The 23,108-nt window shown below is 41.4% G+C and overlaps 3 protein-coding genes and 1 non-coding gene across 5 annotated transcripts; 2 read left to right on the top strand and 2 right to left on the bottom strand.

The window, feature by feature from the left end:
- The first annotated feature begins 1,912 nt into the window (after positions 1-1,912).
- LOC130985767 (vacuolar protein sorting-associated protein 28 homolog 2) lies at positions 1,913-3,547 on the top strand. Of its 2 annotated transcripts, none has more exons than XM_057908888.1 (2): positions 1,913-2,073; positions 2,610-3,547. In XM_057908888.1, exon 2 carries the CDS (start codon positions 2,709-2,711, stop codon positions 3,336-3,338), a length of 630 nt encoding a protein of 209 aa, XP_057764871.1. In that variant the 5' UTR covers positions 1,913-2,073; positions 2,610-2,708; the 3' UTR covers positions 3,339-3,547. The 2 variants fall into 2 exon arrangements, with proteins under 2 accessions (XP_057764871.1, XP_057764870.1); XM_057908887.1 differs by having other exon boundaries at positions 2,019-2,192.
- A 193-nt stretch (positions 3,548-3,740) lies between these two features.
- LOC130985765 (uncharacterized) lies at positions 3,741-4,843 on the bottom strand. Its single transcript, XM_057908884.1, has 2 exons — positions 4,582-4,843; positions 3,741-4,502 (listed from the first exon to the last, which is right to left on the bottom strand). Exons 1-2 carry the CDS (start codon positions 4,797-4,799, stop codon positions 3,938-3,940), a joined length of 783 nt encoding a protein of 260 aa, XP_057764867.1. The 5' UTR covers positions 4,800-4,843; the 3' UTR covers positions 3,741-3,937.
- Positions 4,844-6,190: 1,347 nt separating this feature from the next.
- Positions 6,191-21,949, bottom strand: LOC130985750 (tryptophan synthase beta chain 1-like). Its single transcript, XM_057908858.1, has 5 exons — positions 21,506-21,949; positions 20,210-21,000; positions 20,036-20,130; positions 19,754-19,946; positions 6,191-6,461 (listed from the first exon to the last, which is right to left on the bottom strand). The coding sequence occupies exons 1-5, from the start codon at positions 21,839-21,841 to the stop codon at positions 6,446-6,448; spliced, it is 1,431 nt and encodes a 476-aa protein (XP_057764841.1). The 5' UTR covers positions 21,842-21,949; the 3' UTR covers positions 6,191-6,445.
- On the top strand, positions 14,578-14,684 carry LOC130987297 (small nucleolar RNA R71). The gene has a single exon (XR_009089686.1). It is a non-coding gene; the product is annotated as a small nucleolar RNA R71 (small nucleolar RNA).
- Positions 21,950-23,108: the final 1,159 nt, after the last annotated feature.

The following is a 23,108-nucleotide window of genomic DNA, read 5'->3' as shown; positions in this document are numbered from 1 at the left end:
AGACAGTCACCCACTTAGTTACAATTTTATTCAACTTCTTATAACAATTTCTCAGCGACTTAAATTTTTTTTGCCGCCCATTAACTACAAGTTGTCAATTCAAACTTCTCCATACATTTTTGAAATTAGTTTCCATAAAGTAACACTATTTTGGTTAGTGCTAATAATTGGATTCAAACTCGTTACACCAAGCATACATTAGTGCCACATCTTCTGAATGTCCATCCTAATGGAGGGAGTAATTATTTTCAATGATTTGTAATATTAAAAAAATAATAAATGCACACTCTTATGCAATCTCAAAATAAAAAGAAATGTATACTCTTATGGGACGAAGAAAATAATTACTCCCTCCGTCCCAATAATCAAGTCCCGTATTCCTTTTTAAGCTGTCCCATATAACAAGTCCCCTTTCCCTTTAGCAATAATTAGGCAACACTTAGTAAATTAATTAAGGGTCTCCACCCCACCCCCAATTTCACCCCCACCCTCTGCTCGCTCTCTCTCTCTCTAGCCTTCCTCCCGCCGCCGCCACCACCAACCTCGCGCCTCCACCGCGACGCCAACCTCCACCTCTTCTCACCGTCCCCTTGAATCCGGTGAGCTTTCCCCCTTTTCTCCTTGTCTGGTTCTTTCTCTCCCTTCACCTAACACCACTTCCCCTTTCTCCTAGAAACCCTTAACTCCACCAGCGCCGCCTCCCTCCTTTCCCCCCCTCTCTCTCTACGCCTTTTCTCTCTGAAACAAGGCTCGCCGCTGGCCTTCCTTCCCTCACGCCACCGGCCTTCCTTCCCCTACGACCGCCGCCCGTCTTCCTTCCCCAATTCCAGAAACCTTCAAATCCGACCAAATACCAGTAAAATCAAAAATCAATACCATATCTCTGCGGGAATGAAGACAATAAAAACTCGAAGCCAAAAGTCGAAGCTTTCCCCGACCACTGCCTCGAAGAACGACACCCCTTTCGGCGTGCGGTCACCGGGAATTGAGCGGGAGAAATTTGGGGCTTAGGGTTTTAGACGAGTAGGGGTTGCAGCTTGTTGTGGCTGCCGAATTTATGAGTCAACGGCCTCCCTCTCCCTCTCTCAATTCCCGCAACGCCGGCGCAAGGTCAGAGGTAAAAATAAAAAGATCTGCCGCCGTCCACCATCCACCGTCCACCTTGTTCTTCTCTACAAAACACCCACCACAACTGATTATTGTTGGGGATTATTGTTGTTGTTTGAGCCTCAGCATTGGGCGGGGATTTGGACTGCCGCAATAGGTGGTGGGGCAGTGGAGAATGGTTTGAGAAAAGAGAGAGTGAGAATGGCAGAGAAGATGGGCTGCCGCAACTGATTATTGTTGTGTATTAGTCAATAGTCAATTTAATTAGTTAATAAAATAATAATAACTAAAGCACTAATTATGTGGTCCCTACTATTTTTACATCTATTTTAACTCTCCTAAATACCCGTGTCCAAAAGAAAGGGGACTTCATTATTGGGACGGAGGGAGTATTTGCAATGATTTTTCTTTTTATAATTTTTTTCTGATTACTGTCACCGGTTGATCACTCGAAACTAGCGATCATTATATATGGTCTTATAAATGGGCCTTACGAGTTGGACCGGATCAAATTATCACACCCATGGTCCATTTTCGAATGTATCCAGCGTTAGTATTTTCTTTGGACTGCGGTCCAGCATTAGTATTTACCGAACAGTTGAGACATGTTACGGCCGACAATACATCCAAATAAGTAAACCTTTTTATTTAATAATCAATACCGTTATAGATTAAATCTATTTATTTTTTCCTGTTTTAAGTACTCCAGAAAATTGAGATAATAATCGTAGATGGAGTTTAATTGCTTTGTTAATTGCTACTAATTTTATTTTTATTAGTTCGTCCGATTTATGAATAATGATGTCTCGACAAGTTGTTGAAGAAAAAAGAGGAAGCAAAAGAATAGAGGGGAATAGACGACTATGAATAATTTATTCTGAAATAAACCCCACACGCAATCTCACTCAGACTGGCAGACAACCTGCTCTCACTCTTCCCATAATTCAAAGCGCGTCTTCTTTCTCTGTAAGGGCTTCTATCTCTCTCTAGAGATATTCTCCCCCTTGTAACTTTGCTGTGTATTTTAATTTGTTGGAATTTTATTTGTTATGCTATGGTTCTTCCGGTGGAACCGATGTACTGAGGTATGATTAGATCTGTTTTAATCGTTTTGTGGAAGAATATTATGCAGTTTCTTGCCGACGATTTGTTTCTTCGTCGGATTTATCAATCCTATGAAAATGTGGGGCTGTGTAGCTCGATTCATGCGATGAATATAGGGTTTTCGAATCTACTGACCTTTTTAATAAGTATATGTTTTGAGTGCATACTTGTTATTTCATTGATCTGATATGAATATTGTAACGAATTTTTTAGTTTAGTAGAAATCTGCGCTTGTCGATTCGCTTTTACTCTTTCTGTTAGTAAGTTGCAACCTGCAAATAGGGGATATCTTTAATTGTGATTCGTCTACTGTTTCGAGCATGTAATTGTTTTCTTTTGGGAATAAGTGGCATTATATTGAGTATTATGAATCTGATGTTTGGGCTTTTCGCTTGCAGTGGTAAGAGTGCTTTTTTTGCGGGTGTCCCATTCTCTTCTCCAATCCGATATCTACATACATATATATATATATATATAAATATATATATTTATAATAGATGGAGGTTAAGCTATGGAACGACAAGCGCGAAAGGGAGATGTACGACAATTTCGCCGAGCTCTTTGCGATTATAAAGGCAACAGAGAAGCTTGAGAAAGCTTATGTGCGGGATGTAATATCTCCTGCCGAGTATGAAATTGAATGCCAAAAGTTGATTGCCCATTTCAAAACGCTGTCTTCCACGTTGAAAGACATTGTACCTAGCATTGAGAGGTTTCATGATACTTACAAGATGGATTGTCCTGCAGCCATAAACCGCCTTGTGACATCAGGGGTTCCTGCAACCGTTGAGCACAGGGCGGCTGCTGCGACATCAAATACTACATCGGCTGCCATTGTGGCCGAGTGTGTACAGAATTTTATTACTGCTATGGACTCCTTGAAACTAAACATGGTTGCAGTTGATCAGGTCCACCCGTTGTTGTCTGATCTCTCTGCTTCTCTCAATAAGCTTGCTATATTGCCACCTGATTTTGAGGGGAAGACCAAGATGAGAGACTGGATTGCCAGGTTATCAAAAATGGGTGCTGCAGATGAGCTTACTGAGCAGCAGGCTCGACAGCTGCACTTCGACCTGGAATCATCTTACAACTCATTCATGGCTGCATTGCCAACTGCAGGGACATAGTTGTTTTGGTGATGCAAGGTTGTACATATATGGGCACATTGGTTTAATTTCATGTCTACTATATTTCAATATGTATGTTTGAACTTCATAGTAGAACCTTGGTTGGAGTAAGTATTGTTCGGCACACGGTTGCTGGTAGTTTGATCCTATTTTGTGCTTAAGAGTAGAGGGCATTTTTTTAATATGAAGTGTTTCTATCTGATGGAATAGGAAGCACCGGTACGAATACGAAATACGAATACGATACGAGACGAGTACGAAAATACGTCAATATCCCAAAAATCACAATACGAATACGTTAAAAATATGTTTTAGTTTTTTTAATTTTTTTATAAATAATATTAGTATATATATATATATATATATATATATATATATATATATATCATAGAAACTCATTCATAACCAAATAGAGCAAATAACTACTTAATTCTAAGTTAAAACTTAGAAGTTAGTTCACAAATCCAAATAAAACACACAAATATTACTAAATAAAGTCAGTTCCAATTCAATACACACTAACAACTAACAAGCTACTAAGTCATGAAAGCTTCCTCATCCTCATCCTCTTCCCCATCTGGTATATCACCACTGCCCTCTTAAGTGAACACAACACTCTCTAACTCCGGCTCATCAAGTGATAACTCCGCAATCTCTAGATCTCCAACATCCTGAAGTGTACCAAAGTTGTCTCCTCCAATATCCCACAACTTTGTCTCTCCTTTAGAGTATTCAAGAGTTCTTCTAGATAGCAAACGAAGATTGCTATGAATGTAAACCAAATCTTCAGCACGTTGGGGAGCCAATTTGTTCCTTCTTAACGAGTGAATGAAAGAGTATGTGCTCCAATTCCTTTCGGCACATGAAGAAGATGAAGGTTGGACAAGGAGTTTCAAAGCTAAACTTTGAAGTATCGGAGCACTTGGACCATATGTCACCCACCAACTCTTAGGGTCCAACTCGTAGCGTTGCTCAATTGAGTCAGAATCAGCAAAATCATCTGCCATGCTAGAAAAGTTAGCAAACTCCCTTATCACAATCATTCTTTGAGCAATATCTGGAAAGTACTTCTTCAAACATTTCTGCCTCTCCTTTGCAACTTCATTATCCCTATGTGGAGGGACTCGAGAGGTGTCTTCTGAAAGCCACTGATCACTATAATATCTAAGAAAGGAAAACTTTGTATTAATAAACTAATAATAAGACTAACTTAATTGTAGATAAATTAAATTACAGTTGATACCTTGGATTTAGGGAATGGGCCAAACAGTGGAGAGGGGTGTTGTTTTTGTTCCATCGACTTACCAAGATGGTATGGACCACTTCATAGAAAGGAGATGAATCTTGAGCTTGGATTCTTTCATGCTTGTATATTGCAGCCTTCACTTTTTCTATCATTGTATCCCACAAGTCGTAGACCAAGTGAAGACACGGCTTATCGGTGTCACATGCTCGAAGCATGTCATATATAGGAGCCGTAAAAGAAAGTATGTAATCAACCTTATCCCACCAAAGATCTCCATAAAGGCTTACGTTCACGTTCGGCATTTGAACTCGAAGGTGATGGTGATGTAAGAGATGCCGATGATGAAGTATTGGTGGCCATTATACTCGCTGCCCAAGCAAATAAATAACAAAATTAAACTCTATGCACAAAATAAACTCTCTGCCTAATTCACCCCCAATATACCCACAGCCAACCTCATTCCAATTCACAAATAATCTGCCACCCAATAAATAATCTACACAAAATTAGCCTAATTAGAGCATCTGTCAACCAGCCCAATATCAAACCTACCGCCAATATACCCCAATACCAATAAACAATCAATTATTAATTAACCCACTCACCCAACCTCACACAAATCAAAGATTCAATCCCCAAAAATACCACGAATTGGATAATCTGAGCAATTCTAAGTTTCTAACTAAACATACCACGAATTGGTCCTAGAGCAGCGGCGGCACGGCGGTTCACGGCAGTCCAGAAGGCGGCGGCGGCGGCGGTCCAGACCGGTGGCGGAGAAAGGCGCTGCCTTGTCTTCTTGCGCAGGGTGGGTGAAGGGTTGCGAGAGAAATGAGAGTGAGGGTGAAGGTTTACGCAGGTTAGGGTTATCTGTTTTTTTTTTTTTTTAAATCTAGTCAAACGTATTTTTGGGTCAAAAACGTCTCCGAAATGTATTAAATACGTATTTCCCAACCCTAAAAGTAAGGTAAACAAAAAATACGAAAAAAACGTATTTAATACGTATTTTAGGCGTATTTTTTCGTATTGGTATTTTAAGGGTATTAATACTCGGACGCTAGGCTGAAAAACGTACGGGTGCTTCCTAGGATGGAATACATTGGTCCTTCATTATGGAATGAAAGCATTAGAAAATTGATTGCAGCTGTGTCGATCTTGTTTCTTTTTATATATGCTTCTCTTAACAAATCATTCCTGTAGGCAGCCGCAGGGTACTGTAAGCTATTCAGATTCATCATTTTTTGTGTTAGTTGCTGGGATGTGTTGCCCTTTGAAGTAGACACACTAGATTGGTCTTCCCTTGTGCACATTTTGGTTTATATGATGACTGCTTTCTGAAACTTGAGGAGATTTATTGGAATTTCCTTTATCGTGGCAAATGAAAGTAGATGCACAGTTAAATCTCATGTCATTTGGTTTGTGCTGTAAAGTTTCCATGCCATTCTCACTGTCTTCTTGTCAGAGTGAGAGTTTTTGGTTCTCAGCTTGGTCGATGTCTGTTAGAATTTTTTTACTAGTCCAAAAACATTTCAATGATGTTCTGGTGATGCACATAATAGGAAGTTGGATTCAATCTTTATGAGATCTCGGGAGTCTTTGACATCACTTGTTCAAATTTGTTTGAATTCTAATATGTTTACTGTCAGTTACATATTACTACATACATTTGAAGTGGTTTAGGACTTGGAAGTATAAGACTGACTGTGCCTCTGTATTGATTAAATTTGAGCATGCGCTTGAAACATAGATGGAGGCATTTCAGCATTAGTTTGTTTGCACCTTTCTTTATAGAAACTCACTATCACTTTTCTTTTTTGAGTATTTACAAATGGTACATTAGTTGCTATGATGCTTCTTCCTATCAGGAAGTGGAACTGTGTCACGACCGGCCCTAATTAAGGATAATTAAGCCGGGGAAACCGTGACTAATGGAGGGAGATTAGGAGCGGGGTAGAAAGGGGGAATATCAAACAAGGATGGATCGCATTTCATCATCATTTTTTTATAAAAGGGATATTTATAATATAACGGAGGTTTAGTCGTATAGACTCAAATAACTAGTAAGTTCGGATAACTCCGACTTAGCCAAAATAACATAAAACTTCTGAGTACGCAGCGGAATAAGGTTCTGATTACATGTATGAAGACATGTATCCCTAGAGTTCATTAATACATAATAAGACAAAAGAGTCCCGCTCGTCACTTCATCACCATCGGCAACTGCTCAATCTGCACATTTAGAAATATATGCAGGGCTTGAGTACAAAAGTACTCAGTGGCACGTATGCCTAAGTATAAAAATACATGCTTCAAAACTGTAAATTGTCATGCCATCATAAACAGTACAGCAAGGGAGTTTTTCGCTAAAAGGCCCAAGCTTACTAAATTCATTTGTGATTCTTAAAGTTCGTCTGCAGTCTAAGTTCTCTTGTAATCTATCATATCTGGAACTTTGTGCCGGAGAGGTGGCCACCTCTCACGGTCACTTGACCGGCCAACCCGCTAGATGACTCACGGTCACTGGTGTACACTGTTCGCTATTATTTTCACCACGCCGCAAGTATACGGGTAGTTGTAATATATGGAAGCAAGGTCGTATCCCACAAGGATTGGTAGTTCAATCTAGTGATTATCCTAAGTCATTATGCTATAGCTATTTAGACTAAACAATGAGGTAATTGGTTTGATTATCTACTAATTACTTAACAAGTTCAAAGACAAATAAAATCAAATAAGCAAAGTGGATTAATAAGATGATTAAGGCGATTTAGGGACTAGGCATCGATGATTAAGCAAAGGATTTCAATTATAACTCAATACTAATCTTGACGAACCTAATTATCTAGAGTGATCTCCCAACTAGTTCTAGCCCCCTCCCGGACGACTAAAACGGTAGATTACGGGTCATAGTTACCGTCCCCGGTCAACTTCTAACCTATAACTCCCAAAAGCACACAAAGATCGACATACTCTCACCCAACTCTCAACCTCCCGATTATCGAATTGATATGTTTCAAACACCTTATCTATTGCAATTATCCTCTCCCGATTCAAAGTGCAAATTAGAAATGCATAGAATGTGGCCAACAATCCATACAAGAAATAAATCAAGGGTTTGAAAAGATAATGTGCAAAGGAACAAACAAGATTTATATTGAGCACAAATAATCAATCCATTACAATAATCATCTAGCCTAATCCCAAAATCAAAGAGAAATTTAGCCTATCATGTTCAACAATAACATACCCAATGAAAAGAGAAACATAAATGAAAGAGAGAGAAAGAATGAACAAATCCTATTGAGAAGCTTGCTTCAATCCTCTCTCCTCTTCAATGCCTTCTATCTTGGTAAAAACATGTGGTAATGGAGGCTAGGGTTTGGTGTGGAGGAATTGGGGAAGATGGAAAATGGGTGTGTTGAAGGAGGCTAGGGTTTTAGTGTGTGGAGTGTTGGGGAAGATGAGTAGTGAAGAATGAGAGAAAAAGGGGGAAAAATGGGGTTTTGGAGTAAAAATTCACGTCTGGGCCCACCAAAGGGCGGATCCCCGCCTTATCCCCGCGGTCGCGGCACGAACCGCGGTTGGGAACGTGGCTGGAAAGGGAGGAGGCCGCGGTCGGGGACCGCGGCCGCGGCTTGGACCGCGGGAGATGTTCAAAAACCTTCTGTACTCGGGGCGCAGGAGGCCGCGGTCGGGCCCGCGGCCGCGGTATGGACCGCGGTTCAGGCTTCTTCAGCCACGGTCGGTTGCCGCGGCCGTGGGGTCCTGCGCAGCTGGCTTCCTCGGCTCCGTTCTCCCTCGTCCGAGCTCTGATTCCGGCGCCGTTCGCGCTCACGGATTCCTCTCGAGACGTACTTCACTCTTATGCTCCCACAAGTCTCCAATCAACTCTTGATTTTCCCTGAAAATATTCAAAAACTATACCAAGCAATCAAGATTTCATAAAACTCAAAATTGGGATACAAACACATATTAGCAATCAATTTATGGGGGAAAATGACAACAATTCATGCAATATTGAGGTACGAAATCCATGTTTGTCAACCCCCCAAACTTAAAGCGTTGTTTGTCCCCAAACGACAAAAAGAAGAGAAATAAAAGATAACAAACATGTGAGAATGAATTGGTGTCATCTCAAGGGCTTCAAATTTTTCAAAAATATTTCAAAAGTGTATCACAAGTAGAAATGCATTCCAAGAAGTCACAAGCGATAATGAGTTCAACATTATAGCCTCCAAACTTGAATCCTCACAAAGGTGGATGTTTCAATGATGCACTCAACTCTCAAGTGTTTAGATTGGACGTGTTTGCACTCAAATTGAACCATGCATGCAATCTACCATAGGCTTGCCATTTATCCTAACTCTCTATACTTCAATGTGTTATAAATAATGATCAACAAGGGCTTTCATAAGGTTGTAATGAGGGCTCTTTGGTGAGGTGAGGTGTTTTTAGGCAAATGACTCATATTCCACAATCTAACAATTACAATGAACAAGTCAAATTCACCATTTCTCTTTTTTAATCAATCAAAAACCAATATCCCCACATTTCTTCTTTTCACCCTTAGTGATACTTATCATGATATGATTCAAAAGGCAAATCACTCCCCTTTATGCTCTTTTATTCAACATTTTTTTTTTTTTGCTTTTCTTTTTCTTTTCTTTTCTTTTGGAGCTCATAGGGGACTAGTGATTTTCACTCAATCAAAGTTAGACAAGTAATTTCAATCATTTCTCATACATTTTCATCAAAGTAACCACTAACAATCTAAGTTCTACCCATCATTGGTTAATTCAAAGAAAGGCTATAAGGCACAAAGATGGTAAACTAGGATAGCATGAGAATTTGGACACAATTTAAGTCAAGTGGCTAACAAGGATGGCCTTAAATCACTTCAATATTAACAACACATCTACTTTTATTTTCAAGAGAGGACTCATGGCAAGTTCTAGAGATCAACACACATGCTCAAATGATTTACACTCAAGAACAAAATGAGATTGTAAATGTATGACAATCAAAGGCTCAATTCTCACAAGCTCATTTTCTTTTTCAAGTTCTTGGAGGTATAACATTTAGCTCATCGTCACGAGTTCAAACCCGACATGCAAAATCAACAAGTGACACAAAACAATTTCTTTTCAAAAACGCAATCATATCATAAGCCCAATAACAAACAATTCATCCTCACAAAATTTGCTACAATTATCCCAACACAAACCAAAACATCAAAAAGTCTCAATCTTCCAATTATTCAAAACAACAACAAAAACAAGATAAAACCAAAACATGCAAGAAACACATCCAATTATTCAAAACAACAACAAAAACAAGATAAAACCAAAACATGCAAGAAACACAAGATAAACGAGACAACTAATCCATCTTCCCCCTCCCCCCCAAACTTATTTCACACAAAGTGGAAATGAGGTTGGAGGAAAAGAGAAGGAGAAGTTGTCTCGAACTCACAACGGGGACGGGCACGGCTACGGCGGCGGAAAGGGGCCATGGAAGGTGTGGAAGTGGCGCATGTGCTCATCATAGCGGCGCCGCTCCTCCTCTTGATATTTCAAGAAGGCTTCGTAATGCCTTCTTTGCTCTTCTTGAATTGCATCAAAACGGGCTATATTGGCGGCTTGGAAGGTGTCGAAGCGGCCCATCATCCTATCCTCAAATCCGGCACCCCATCCCGGATACGCCGGGGGTGGTTGAGGTATCGCACCACCTTGTTCATATGCTTGTTCTTCCTCCTCGCCCTCGGGGGCGTGTTGAGCGGCATGGAGATTTGGAATGATGGAGGCGAGGTGGGCGGCTTCTTTCAAGCCAAGGTTGGTTGCTTCGCCGGGGCCCAAGATGGTGGTGAGAGCCGGATTGGGCAAAGGGAAGTACACCAAATGGTTGTACTCCTTGAGAACCCAAAGCAAGCGGGGACCGGCGGCGAGGAAATGATTTTGCACGAGGCAACGCCGGTCCAGGAGGATGTCTTGGGAGATTGGCTCCTCGGTGATGTCAATATTAAAACGCCCCGCTATGGGGGTGATCATCCCCCCAATACAAATCTTCCCGCTTGTGATGCGGGCTTGGGAAGCAAATTGGTCCGCAAGGAGGCAACCAATGGACAACGAGCGACGGGCGAGAGCTCGCCGAATGAGCAAAAGCTCATTTGCACGGCAAAAACCTACGTTCTCTCGAGCGAGGAATGTGAATCCAAATGCTCGTTGGAGTAGGCGGATCACCGGGTTACGGAGCGAGCTTGCCTTTGCCTTCTTGGAGTCATAGTAGGCGACCTCATCCACTTCGCCCCGGGTCATCAAAGACCAACTGGATTGGGCATTGAATTCGAGTTCTCCCACATAAGGCCCGCTTCGCGGACAACCCATCAAGTCGTCCAGTTCATCGATTGTTAGCTCCCGGGGCTCACCCCCAAGTTGAAAAGTAATTCGAGATGGAGCTCCATTCTCCTTTTGGAGGGTAAACGTGGAGAGAAACTCCAAGGTGAGCCCTCGATAGCTTAACCACCCGCCGGTGACGGCCCTCCGCCATCCGCCTTGGTCCGCCAAGGTCCACACATCATTGGCTATGCCCATTGCTTCAATGGTATCCGAGCAAATGTAGCGACATTGCCGTTGAGGGAGGGCGCTTAGTTGCTCCCACTTTTCACGAGCGGCTCGGTTTGGAAGCTCAATGCCATAAAATTGAGGTTGGCGTGTCGTAATGATGTCCTCTTGTGCCGCGGCGCGTGAGCTAGACGCTTTTTCTTTGCCCTTCCCTCTAGTCAATCGTGGGGCCATAGCAAAAGGTGCCTACAAAATCAAAAGTGAGTTTTTATTTTACAAAGACAAAACAAAGATAAAGACACTTCAACAAAAACACAACAAACAACTAACATATTGAACTAAACAAATTAACCCGGAAAAAGGGTGAATTCTTATTCTAAAAGCATCATAATTTCATCACCTTATCACAACTCATCTCAAAACACACATAGCATCAATATCAAGTCCACAATCACCAAAAATATCCCCCCAAACTTAGGCATTTATCCACACTCAACACAAGCAAATTCTCAAGCAAAAAAACGTCAATTAAGCATAAATTCACCGATTAAATTGCAAATAAATAAAAGACCCATCATCCTAGACATGTATATAAGCAATTAAAAGCATCAATTCAACAATGTAGCACAATGTAGGAAAAATCCTAATTTTGAGCCATAATTGCATACAAACATGTAGAAGGCAAAATATCACAAAATAATCGGTAAAAATCTTCTAAATCATGCTTAGAATGCATAAATGAAGGAATGAGAGCAAGTAAAACATACCTTGAAGTTGGATTTGGAAGTGAAAGTGGAGAAGAAAAGAGTGTAATTTCGTGGGTGTGTGTAAAATGGGTGAAAAGTGAAGTGAAAGAGTGAAAAATTTGTATTTTTGGGGTGAAAACAGTCGGTCAAAGCGGTCAACGGACGGGCAGGGGACCCGCGGTCGGACCCGCGGCCGCGGTCCGGACCGCGGTCCCTCGCCCAAAACTCTCTGGACTCCGCTCGACATGAGCCGCGGTCGGACCCGCGGCCGCGGGCGGGACCGCGGGCGTACTGGGCGCAGCGTGAAAGGGGTAGTGGGCAGGGCCCACGGCCGTGGGCCTGGTCGCGGCCGCCCTGGGCGAGCCCAACACCAAAAAAATCCGATTTTGCATGCCTTTTTCAAGTTTCACCCCTTCAACTCTCCCTTTTTTTTTTTTTTTTTTTTTTATGATAAAGGGAATTAAACTCCAAACAAAAGAAATCACACACATAAAAATATATACATAGATGAATATATAATACCTATGTATATGTGTGTTTATTGAACTTGCAAAAATTAAAGATACCTTGTTGGGGTGCCTCCCAACTAGCGCTTAGTTTAACGTCGTGAGCTCGACGTCTTCATGATGGTGTCATGTCTTTGGTTCGGCGAGAATGATGACGGACACTTTCTCTCGTGGCTCGGCTCGAAAGTATGCCTTAATGCGTTGGCCATTCACCACAAAAGTGCGTCCATCGTTGCCCTTCAATTCAATAGCTCCATTGGGGGAGACCTTGTTGATGAGGAATGGGCCCGACCATTTGGACTTGAGTTTTCCCGGAAAGAGTGAAAGGCGGGAATTGAAGAGAAGGACCTCATCCCCGGGTGCAAATTCCCGTTTGTGGATCATCCTATCATGAAACCTCTTGGTCCTCACTTTGTAGAGGCTTGACTTCTCAAATGAGTGATACTCATCTAACTCTTTGAGTTGGAGTACACGGTCTTGCCCCATTGGATGTATCTCATTCTCACCAAAGAATGCATACTTCAAGTGTGTGGGGAGAAGCTTCAACTCCAAGCCTTGGGCTTCCTCCTCTTTCCTTTCTCCCTTCAATTTTTCTTTCATGTTGATGCAAGGTTCAATCACTTGCATCAATTTGCATTCCTCCACTCTCATTCTTTCTTCCCCATCTTTGTGCTTGGGAGCTTTGTGGATTGAGAAGGTAACACTCTCATCATTCACTCTCAATGTGAGCTTGCCCTTTGCAACATCAATTAGGGCCCTCCCCGTCGCCAAGAATGGACGTCCAAGGATCAAAGGTACATCCTTGTCCTCAACCATATCCAACACCACAAAATCCACCGGAAAAATGAATTTGTCAACCCTCACCAAGACATCCTCCACTATCCCTTTTGGATATGAAACGGAACGGTCCGCCATTTGCAAAGCAATCGTGGTTGGCTTAATGGTTCCTATTTCAAGCTTGTTGAAGATGGAGAGAGGCATCAAATTATGCTTGCTCCCAAATCACACAAGGCCTTTCCAAAACGACCATTTCCAACATCACATGGGATAGTAAAGCTCCCGGGATCCTTGATCTTGATGGGTAGCTTGTTTTGAAGAATGGCACAACATTCTTCGGTGAGGTTGACCGTCTCAAATTCTTCTAATTTCTTCTTCTTGGATAGAACTTCCTTGAGAAATTTTGCATACTTGGGCATTTGTTGCAAAGCTTCAACAAGGGGGATGTTGATGTGTACCTTCCGAAAGATCTCAAGGAATTTAGAGAACTCACTCTCCACATTTTTCTTTTGAAGTCTTTGAGGGAATGGAATTGGTGGGCAATAAGGTGGTGGTGCCTTGTACACATCTTTCTCCTTCTCCTTATCGCCTTGCATTTTTGAGGAAATGTTCTCATCATTGTTCTTGACTTCCAGAGGTATCTTGGACTCTTCAAGTATCTTCCCACTTCTTATAGTGATAGCCTTGCAATGTTCTTTTGGATTCACAACGGTGTTACTCGGAAATTGCCCCTTTTGATGTTGGTTGCTTAAGGATTCGGCAATTTGTCCCACTTTCATCTCAAGCATTTTCAATTGGGTTGCTTGAGCCTCTAACCTTTCATCGGTTCTCGTCATGTGGGCTTGAGTGGCCGTTATGAATTTCATTAAGATCTCTTCAAGGTTGAGCTTCTTCTCTTCCTTGATCATGCCATCACTCACCGCAAATCCGGGCGGTGGTTGCAAGAAGTTATTGGGATTACCATAGGAAAGATTCGGGTGACGATTTGCTTGAAACCCTTGATTGTATTGCCCTTGTCCTTGATAGCCACCTTGTTGTTGGGGCCGGAAGTTCCCATAGCCTCGGTTGTTGTTGTTGTTGATGTAGTTCACATCCTCAAAGCTAGTTTGTTCTTCAACCACGGGTTCTACTCTTGATATTGACATAGCATCAATCTTGCTATTCATAGCGGTCAATTGAGCCGTCAAAAGAGCTATTGGATCCGAGCTTGTTGTAGCCGCCACCTTCTTCAAAATAGTCCTCTCCCCCGGAAATTGGTAGCTATTTGCGGCTAAATTTTCAATGATGTGGGCGGCCTCCTCGTGGCTCTTCTCCAACAATGCTCCATTGGCCGATGCATTCATGTCTCTTTGCATCTCACCACTACACCCGGTATAGAATGAGCAAATAATGGTGTTTTGATCCAAACCATGGTTGGGACACTTCCTTATCATCTCTTTGAATCTCTCCCAAGCTTCATAGAAGGTCTCTCCATCGAATTGATGAAATTGGACAATGTCCTTCTTCATCTTCATTGTCTTACTTGGAGGGAAGAACTTGATAAGGAACTTTTGAGCCATTTTCTCCCATGTAGTGATGGAACCAATCTCCAAAGATTGATACCACGTCTTGGCTATGCCCCTTAGTGAGAAGGGAAAGATTCGGAGTCGAATGGCATCCTCCGGGACTCCATTTATCTTGATAGTATCGCATATCTCCAAGAAATTGCCGAGATGTCCATTCGGGTCATCTTGAGAAAGACCGGCAAATTGATTTTGTTGCACCATGTTGATGAGACTCGCCTTGAGTTCAAAATTGTTGGCATTGATTCTTGGGGCATGCACTCCCCCTTGTTGGACCACGGGTTGGAACATATTGCTAATAGGTGGTGGTGGTGGTGCATTCCTTCGAGCCTCTTGCTCATTGATACGCCCTTGCATAGCCTCCAATTGTCTTTGGAGTTGGAGGATCAATTCTTGATTTTCCATCATGTTTCCCTCCATTTCTTTCTCTCTTCTTGCTCTTGCTTTGTTGTGTCGGCAAAATGCTTCAACCTCAAGGTTAATGGGTATAAGAGGTGCACCTTTAGACCTTGTATTCATACACTACCTATCAACCAACAAGAACAAAGAGTCAAATCACAATCTTAAAATAGAAAACAAAAGTTAAAGCAAGTAAAATGTCTAAAGTAGTTTAGCACAATGAAGCAAAATATCACAAGCAAAGAAACTAAACTAATCCCCGGCAACGGCGCCAAAAACTTGTTCGCTATTATTTTCACCACGCCGCAAGTATACGGGTAGTTGTAATATATGGAAGCAAGGTCGTATCCCACAAGGATTGGTAGTTCAATCTAGTGATTATCCTAAGTCATTATGCTATAGCTATTTAGACTAAACAATGAGGTAATTGGTTTGATTATCTACTAATTACTTAACAAGTTCAAAGACAAATAAAATCAAATAAGCAAAGTGGATTAATAAGATGATTAAGGCGATTTAGGGACTAGGCATCGATGATTAAGCAAAGGATTTCAATTATAACTCAATACTAATCTTGACGAACCTAATTATCTAGAGTGATCTCCCAACTAGTTCTAGCCCCCTCCCGGACGACTAAAACGGTAGATTACGGGTCATAGTTACCGTCCCCGGTCAACTTCTAACCTATAACTCCCAAAAGCACACAAAGATCGACATACTCTCACCCAACTCTCAACCTCCCGATTATCGAATTGATATGTTTCAAACACCTTATCTATTGCAATTATCCTCTCCCGATTCAAAGTGCAAATTAGAAATGCATAGAATGTGGCCAACAATCCATACAAGAAATAAATCAAGGGTTTGAAAAGATAATGTGCAAAGGAACAAACAAGATTTATATTGAGCACAAATAATCAATCCATTACAATAATTATCTAGCCTAATCCCAAAATCAAAGAGAAATTTAGCCTATCATGTTCAACAATAACATACCCAATGAAAAGAGAAACATAAATGAAAGAGAGAGAAAGAATGAACAAATCCTATTGAGAAGCTTGCTTCAATCCTCTCTCCTCTTCAATGCCTTCTATCTTGGTAAAAAGATGTGGTAATGGAGGCTAGGGTTTGGTGTGGAGGAATTGGGGAAGATGAAAAATGGGTGTGTTGAAGGAGGCTAGGGTTTTAGTGTGTGGAGTGTTGGGGAAGATGAGTAGTGAAGAATGAGAGAAAAAGGGGGAAAAATGGGGTTTTGGAGTAAAAATTCGCGTCTGGGCCCACCAAAGGGCGGATCCCCGCCTTATCCCCGCGGTCGCGGCACGAACCGCGGTTGGGAACGTGGCTGGAAAGGGAGGAGGCCGCGGTCGGGGACCGCGGCCGCGGCTTGGACCGCGGGAGATGTTCAAAAACCTTCTGTACTCGGGGCGCAGGAGGCCGCGGTCGGGCCCGCGGCCGCGGTATGGACCGCGGTTCAGGCTTCTTCAGCCACGGTCGGTTGCCGCGGCCGTGGGGTCCTGCGCAGCTGGCTTCCTCGGCTCCGTTCTCCCTCGTCCGAGCTCTGATTCCGGCGCCGTTCGCGCTCACGGATTCCTCTCGAGACGTACTTCACTCTTATGCTCCCACAAGTCTCCAATCAACTCTTGATTTTCCCTGAAAATATTCAAAAACTATACCAAGCAATCAAGATTTCATAAAACTCAAAATTGGGATACAAACACATATTAGCAATCAATTTATGGGGGAAAATGACAACAATTCATGCAATATTGAGGTACGAAATCCATGTTTGTCATACACTAGTCCTGGCAGGATAGCTATCAACTGCTCAAGACCCGAATTCGATTATATAACTGGCAAAGCCACATCAGATAGATATCATACTAAAATTGAAACATTTATGGCAAGACAACAATTGAAATAATTTTCAGATCAATGATTTTGTAATGAAATATCTTGTTCAAATGTAACATTAAATTCATTTGATATATATATATGAAAGTAATGCCCACCTGATTACCAAACTTTGCTATAGCTCAATGACTTCTTAACTGGCTCTTACTCTCGCCTTAACCTTTATTGCGAGAACATAAAATAAGATATAGCTCGAGTAAAAATCCTCAATTATTGAGAATGCGTAAAGTAACTATGCATGACTCATATTCCGTTAGTAATAATCCAACTATACGATCAAAGATCGTCTTATGAGATCAAATTATTAATCTAAATCAATCCACTCATCTTAGGATTTGCTAAACCGCTTATTAATCTCATAACCTCGTTTTAAATTAAATCCATAATTAGAAATGATTGAGTCTAATTAATGAATTAATAATTCTAGAGTCGATTCTACTTGGGCTCAACAAATAATAAGAAAATCTGATTATCAATTGGGAGCAACATAAGACAACCCAATTAAAATAAAAGAAACTGGGCCCAATCAATTAAATCTGCAGCCCACATAATTTAAAGAATTGGCCCAAAGAAAATAAAATACAAGACCCAAATGAATTAATAAAAGGCCCAAATCACAGCCCAAATACTAAAATAAATAAAGCCCAAAGAATTGGCCCAACTCCATCTTCTTCTCCCTCAAACACGGTCCATACTATTCTCTCACCCACACAATTTCAGATCTCTCTCTCTCTTCAAAGAAACGCACACACAGACGCACATCTCACCCTCTCACGCGATCTGCCGCCGCCGCCTGAGACCCGCGAAGGATCCGGCGCAACCGCCGCCGACAGGTGTTGCTGTTGCCGCTGCTGTCTGAGATCGGTGGTCAAAACGCCTGCTGGAGGAACGCCGCCGCCGTTAGCTCGTCCGAAGTCGCCGCCAACTACCGCTGCTCCGAAATCCGGCGAGGTCGACAGCCGCGCCAAGGTCCGACGCCTCCTCGCCTCTCTTCTCTCTCTCGTTCTCAGCCCACCAAATCCGGCTCCGGCGCCTTCTCGTCGCCGGCACGAGCCCCTGCTCTCCCAAATCGGAAATCACCGCCGCCGCCCCTGACACGCCTGGAAGCTCTATCGCCGGACGTCGCCGCTGCTGTGGTAACGCCGCCGCCCGGAGTTGCAGCTACTTTGCCCGGAATCGAGGTCGCTGGTCTGATCTCCAGCAGCCCGCCTCGCTCCTCGTCTCTTCCACAAAGGAAAAGCAAAGCCCCAATTCTCCCTTGAAGTTTCAAACGGGTTTTCTCCCCCAAAATCAGATCGGCCTTCCCTTTCAACTCCGGTCGGCTTCTCCTTCCCCGGCCGTTCAGCTTCCGCCAGCTCCATCCGGCGTTGGCTGTCTCCGTGTCTAACCCCGGCGTCGTCCCCTCTTGGTTCAGCCACGCTGCTGCTGGTCCAGAATCGGCGAGGGTCGTTGGGAGTCGTCGTCTTCCTTGAGTTCGACTAAACAGGACAGTCGGCTCCCCCCTCAAAAGCTAACTTCAACAATCCTACGATATTCTGTTTTCGATCATATATTATGCTCTTCGATTTGCTGCTATTCTCATAGCTCGTGAAATCTTGGTTATTCTATACTCTTGTTATGAAATGCTGTGGTTTTGCTACTGATTATGCAAATTCTCAATGCAATTGACTTGTGTGGGAGCTTATAGGTTGTTGGTTGTTCTAGGTGACTACCGATTATGCTGTTCTTTCTGTACTAACTCAAGCTCATTCTAGATTACATAAGTGTGTGACTTTGCTAAGTCCATTATGCAAATATACATCTATACACAGTCTGCCCTTTCTAATTAATCATGCTTGTTGGATGATATGCGAACTGGATTCAAAAATAAGAGAGCTTAGTATTTACCTGCGAATGCTTGTGTTTGGGTGGCTGCTGTGTGATTGAATCGGTGGGACGATAAACTCTGAAGTTTGGCAGTAGAGCAATGAATGGAATTCCTCCTCGTGGGTCATTAGTGTAGCATGGAGGGGAAATGGGAAGTAAAATGGAAGAGAGTTGCTGCTGATATGTTTATTTGAAGGAGTGCATTAATGGCTATACTTGAGTAGTCTACTAAAATGGCTGATTTTGTTCCCACACGCATGCCTTTTCTTTTCTTGATGTAGTAGGTAGGAAGTTTGGTTTGTTTTCTTGATGTAGTAGGTAGGAAATAGGGATGTAGTGAATAATAAGTTGTAAAGTTGTGATGTGATGAATAAAATAAATCATTCTCTGTTGGTAAATCTATATATGTTATTAATCTCGGGTCTTGCTAAAAATACAAAATACTCTAAAAATTCTCATATTTTGATTGTTGACTTCTCATCCATTAACATCGTGACTTGTAGAATAAATCTAAATTAAATCTGTAGATTTAATTCACTTCACAAGCTGAAATAAATCCACGACTCGAGTGATAAAGGAAAATACATAGAAATGATATTTCTATTGCAAGTAAAAAAAATAACTTGACTTTACTAAGTCAGTTATAAATCTAAAATTATAAATTATTGACTGGCTCAATAATTCGATTGCGATCATAACATGCAATTGCATTAAATTCAAATATCTAGGCTAACTTAACAGGAAATTAATCACTGGATTAAAAATAACTGAGGATGCAATAATTTAAATATCGCATTTACTAATCTTAATCATAAAATAAAATGGCGGGCTACTACAAACTGGTAAGCCTTCCCCCATTTTTTTCTTCTTGATACTGAAACACCATCTCTACATCCTTATCACCACGGCCGCTGCAGTTAACTACCACCTTGGTGCCATTGGGCAAGGTCGAGCATAGTTTTCCAAGATGTGCGAGTGCGTGTGCCGCCTCCAGCGCTGGACATATTCCTTCTAATTGACACAACAGTGTATACGCTGCGATGCACAAACACAGTTACACGAATGAGCACAGCCACAATAGATCTAATTAAACATAATTTGGTGCAAAAAAATAGGCAATTCACCATCAATAGCTTCATCATCCGTAACCGTGTGAAACTCTGCTCGTCCAATCTCTCTCAGAAAGCTCAGCTCCGGGCTGACTCCAGGATATTCTAGCCTGCAATTTCAAAAATCCAATCTATAAAAGCTGATTATGAAATTTACAAAATCATTCAAAGGTTGTGAGGATTACTTACCCAACACCGACGGAATGGGGGCCAATAATCTGGCCCTCATCATCTTGCAGCAAATAGCTCATGGCCCCATGATACACACCTATGTCTCCTTTAGTAAGAGTAGCAGAGTGGCGCCCTCCATCTATGCCGGTCCCGGCCGCCTCAACTCCGATCAACCGGACATCCTCGTCTCTCACGAACTCGTGAAACATTCCGAGAGCATTGGTACCACTCCCCACACAAGCCACCAAAACGTCAGGCTTCCCACCCCACTTCTCCATTGCCTGTCTCCTTATCTCTTTCCCAATGATCGACTGGAACTCCCGAACCATGGCCGGGCACGGGTGCGGCCCCCCCGCCGTCCCGGATAAGTAGTACTTCCTCTCCAAATCCCCCACCCACTGTCGTATCGCCTCCGACGTCGCATCCTTGAACGTGCCTTGAACAGATTTCACCCGTGCGCCAAGGTGCTTCATTAAGCGCACGTTGGAGGACTGTTTCGCCATATCCACGTCGCCCATGAATATGGTACACTCCATATCGAGCTTGGCGCAGGCGGCGGCCGTGGCGACGCCGTGCTGGCCGGCGCCGGTGGCGGAGACGACGCTCTGGCGGCCCATGCGCTTGGCGAGCATGGCCTGAGCGATGGCGTTGTTGATTTTGTGAGCTCCGCCGTGGTTGAGATCCTCTCTCTTGAGGTAAATGTCGGGGCCTTCTCCCCTGCTATTCTTGTAATGATCGCTGAGTCTTTGCGCCAAATATAGTGGAGTTTCGCGGCCAACGTAATCTCTTAGTGCAGTCGCGAGCTCCCCCTGTATAATTACTATAAGTTTCACAAACCAAAAATATGTATAACACCTATCTCGGCTATATAACGTTAACTTTTCATGATTGATTATTATTTTCTCAAGCAAAATTACTTCAAATGAAAGAAATTATCAAAGGTTTTGGATATCTCAAAGTTCTAATTCATTTAAGTAAACATCCTCTAAATTTAATAATTTTAGTCATAAATTCTAATTACATGATTGATAAAATGCACGATTGAGTATTTTTATCCTTAAGAGTAAGATTTCTTAAATTTCACCATTTCAATGGAAAAAATATCAAGCAAAACTAATTCAAATGATAGAAATAATCAAGAGCCTTGGAATATCCCAAAATTTCAATTCATCAAAGTAAACAAAGAATTGAGCTTACTATTTTTATCCATCAATGATAATCCTCTAAAGTCAACGTCACTTAAATATAATGCCATTTCTGTGTAGATGAATAGTTTGGATATGAATCAGAAAATATAGTCGTTAATATATGAACCTGAAAGTGGGGATCATGCAGGCAAAGGTTGAATTCAGATGCGAGCATGTTGAGGCAGGTGACTAGTGTTTCAGGCACGAAGATTCCTCCAAACCTGCCGTATTTGCCTGTCCTAAACAACGATTCTTCCGTTTCATCAATGAGTTGGAGAAGGTCTGTCTTCTGAGTTTGAGTTTGAGTACTGCATGTATCGTGTCTCATCACTACTGAGCTTACCTTGAAAGCTTTGTGTTCAACCATTCGCGATGACCATTTCAAACTGAGTCTAGTTGAATTATTAGGATTCAGGGGGGAAAGAGAGATGGCGTAGTGAAGAGATAGAGTTTGAAGATTCATGGTTTTACTACTTTCTAATGAGAAAAGAGAGAGCCAAGAATTACTAGGTAAATTCAGCTGGCTGTCGAATTTTATAGTATAGTGGTTTCGTGGGTCTGGGCTTTTAATTTATAGAGCTTAGCTATGGCGACCACTGCCTGCAATTAGTTCTAGATGAATCACGGCCAAGCAAGTGAGGAAAATTAAACGTGTGGGAAATGGGAATCGTACTAATAATATATATTTTGAATTGGCTGGATATATATATTGATGAAGAGGCCAAAAAATATATTATCTATTTGCTTAGCCAATATATAGATAGCAGCTAAAGTTTAAAAATATATAAATGTAACTTCTTACCAAAGTAGACAACGAAGCGCGGCTGAGTTGGTAAGACGCTTCCCCTCCAACAAATAGGTCAGGGGTTCGAGGATCAAGCGGAAAAATGGGGAACCATTATTGATTCTATTGGAAAAAAAAAAAAACTTCTTACCAAAATACTCATGATAATTTAAAATATGAAAATATATAATTCAAGTTGAAGGGTCACCCAAATCGTCACATGAAATCGTTCAATTAACGCGATCGTGTGAACCTTTTAATTTTCTCATGAATTTGCACTATCATGTTAAATTGTTCAATTTGCACGATCATATGAATCTTTAATTTTCACATGAAATTTGCACAATCACGCGAAATAGCTCAATTCGTGCTATCACATGAACTTTTGATGTTGTAAATATTTAATTTTCATTTTCACAACCACGATTTCGTGCTATCACATGAACTTTTGATGTTGTAAACATTTAATCTATATAATATATAAAAGAGGAGTTTTTCCCTCCATATTTTCCCTCTTTTTTTCTCTCTCTTCTTTTCACCAATTTTCTACTATTTTTTTTCTTTTTGTTTTTATATTTTAATTCTTTTTTAAACATTGTCAAATTTGATTCATGAAAAAATATTCAATGGACAATTTAAATTTATTATAGTATAAAAAATATCAAAAATGAATTTAAAACGAATAAGTTATAAAAAATTTTAAATTTTTTATTTTCTCTCTCTCTCTCCATTAAAATTTTATAATTTTTTATGTTTATATATAAAAATATTTATTATGACGCATCAATCGTGATAATACTCAATAATAATAATGTGATTTTTATTACACTTAAAGTTGAAAATTACATTTTGAAATTCAAGCTTTTATTGAGTAATTGATGCGGATTATTTTATTTTTAAAACATGTTTCGTATTTATTTATATTTTAATTTTATTTATATTTATT

This window comes from Salvia miltiorrhiza, chromosome 5 (assembly GCF_028751815.1).
Source record: "Salvia miltiorrhiza cultivar Shanhuang (shh) chromosome 5, IMPLAD_Smil_shh, whole genome shotgun sequence".
In the NCBI taxonomy this organism is placed as follows: Eukaryota; Viridiplantae; Streptophyta; class Magnoliopsida; order Lamiales; family Lamiaceae; genus Salvia; species Salvia miltiorrhiza.
Note: the sequence above shows the minus strand (reverse complement) of the source record. Positions and strands in the feature narration are given on the sequence as shown.

Coding starts and splice junctions, on each gene's coding strand:
- LOC130985765 (XM_057908884.1), bottom strand. CDS start 4,799: ATGCTTCGAGCATGTGACACCGATAAGCCGTGTCTTCACTTGGTCTAC. Junction 4,503..4,581: donor GCCCATTCCCTAAATCCAAG/GTATCAACTGTA, acceptor TTCCTTTCTTAG/ATATTATAGTGATCAGTGGC.
- LOC130985767 (XM_057908888.1), top strand. CDS start 2,709: ATGGAGGTTAAGCTATGGAACGACAAGCGCGAAAGGGAGATGTACGAC.
- LOC130985750 (XM_057908858.1), bottom strand. CDS start 21,841: ATGAATCTTCAAACTCTATCTCTTCACTACGCCATCTCTCTTTCCCCC. Junction 21,001..21,505: donor TGCATGATCCCCACTTTCAG/GTTCATATATTA, acceptor GTAATTATACAG/GGGGAGCTCGCGACTGCACT. Junction 19,947..20,035: donor GGATGATGAAGCTATTGATG/GTGAATTGCCTA, acceptor TGTGCATCGCAG/CGTATACACTGTTGTGTCAA.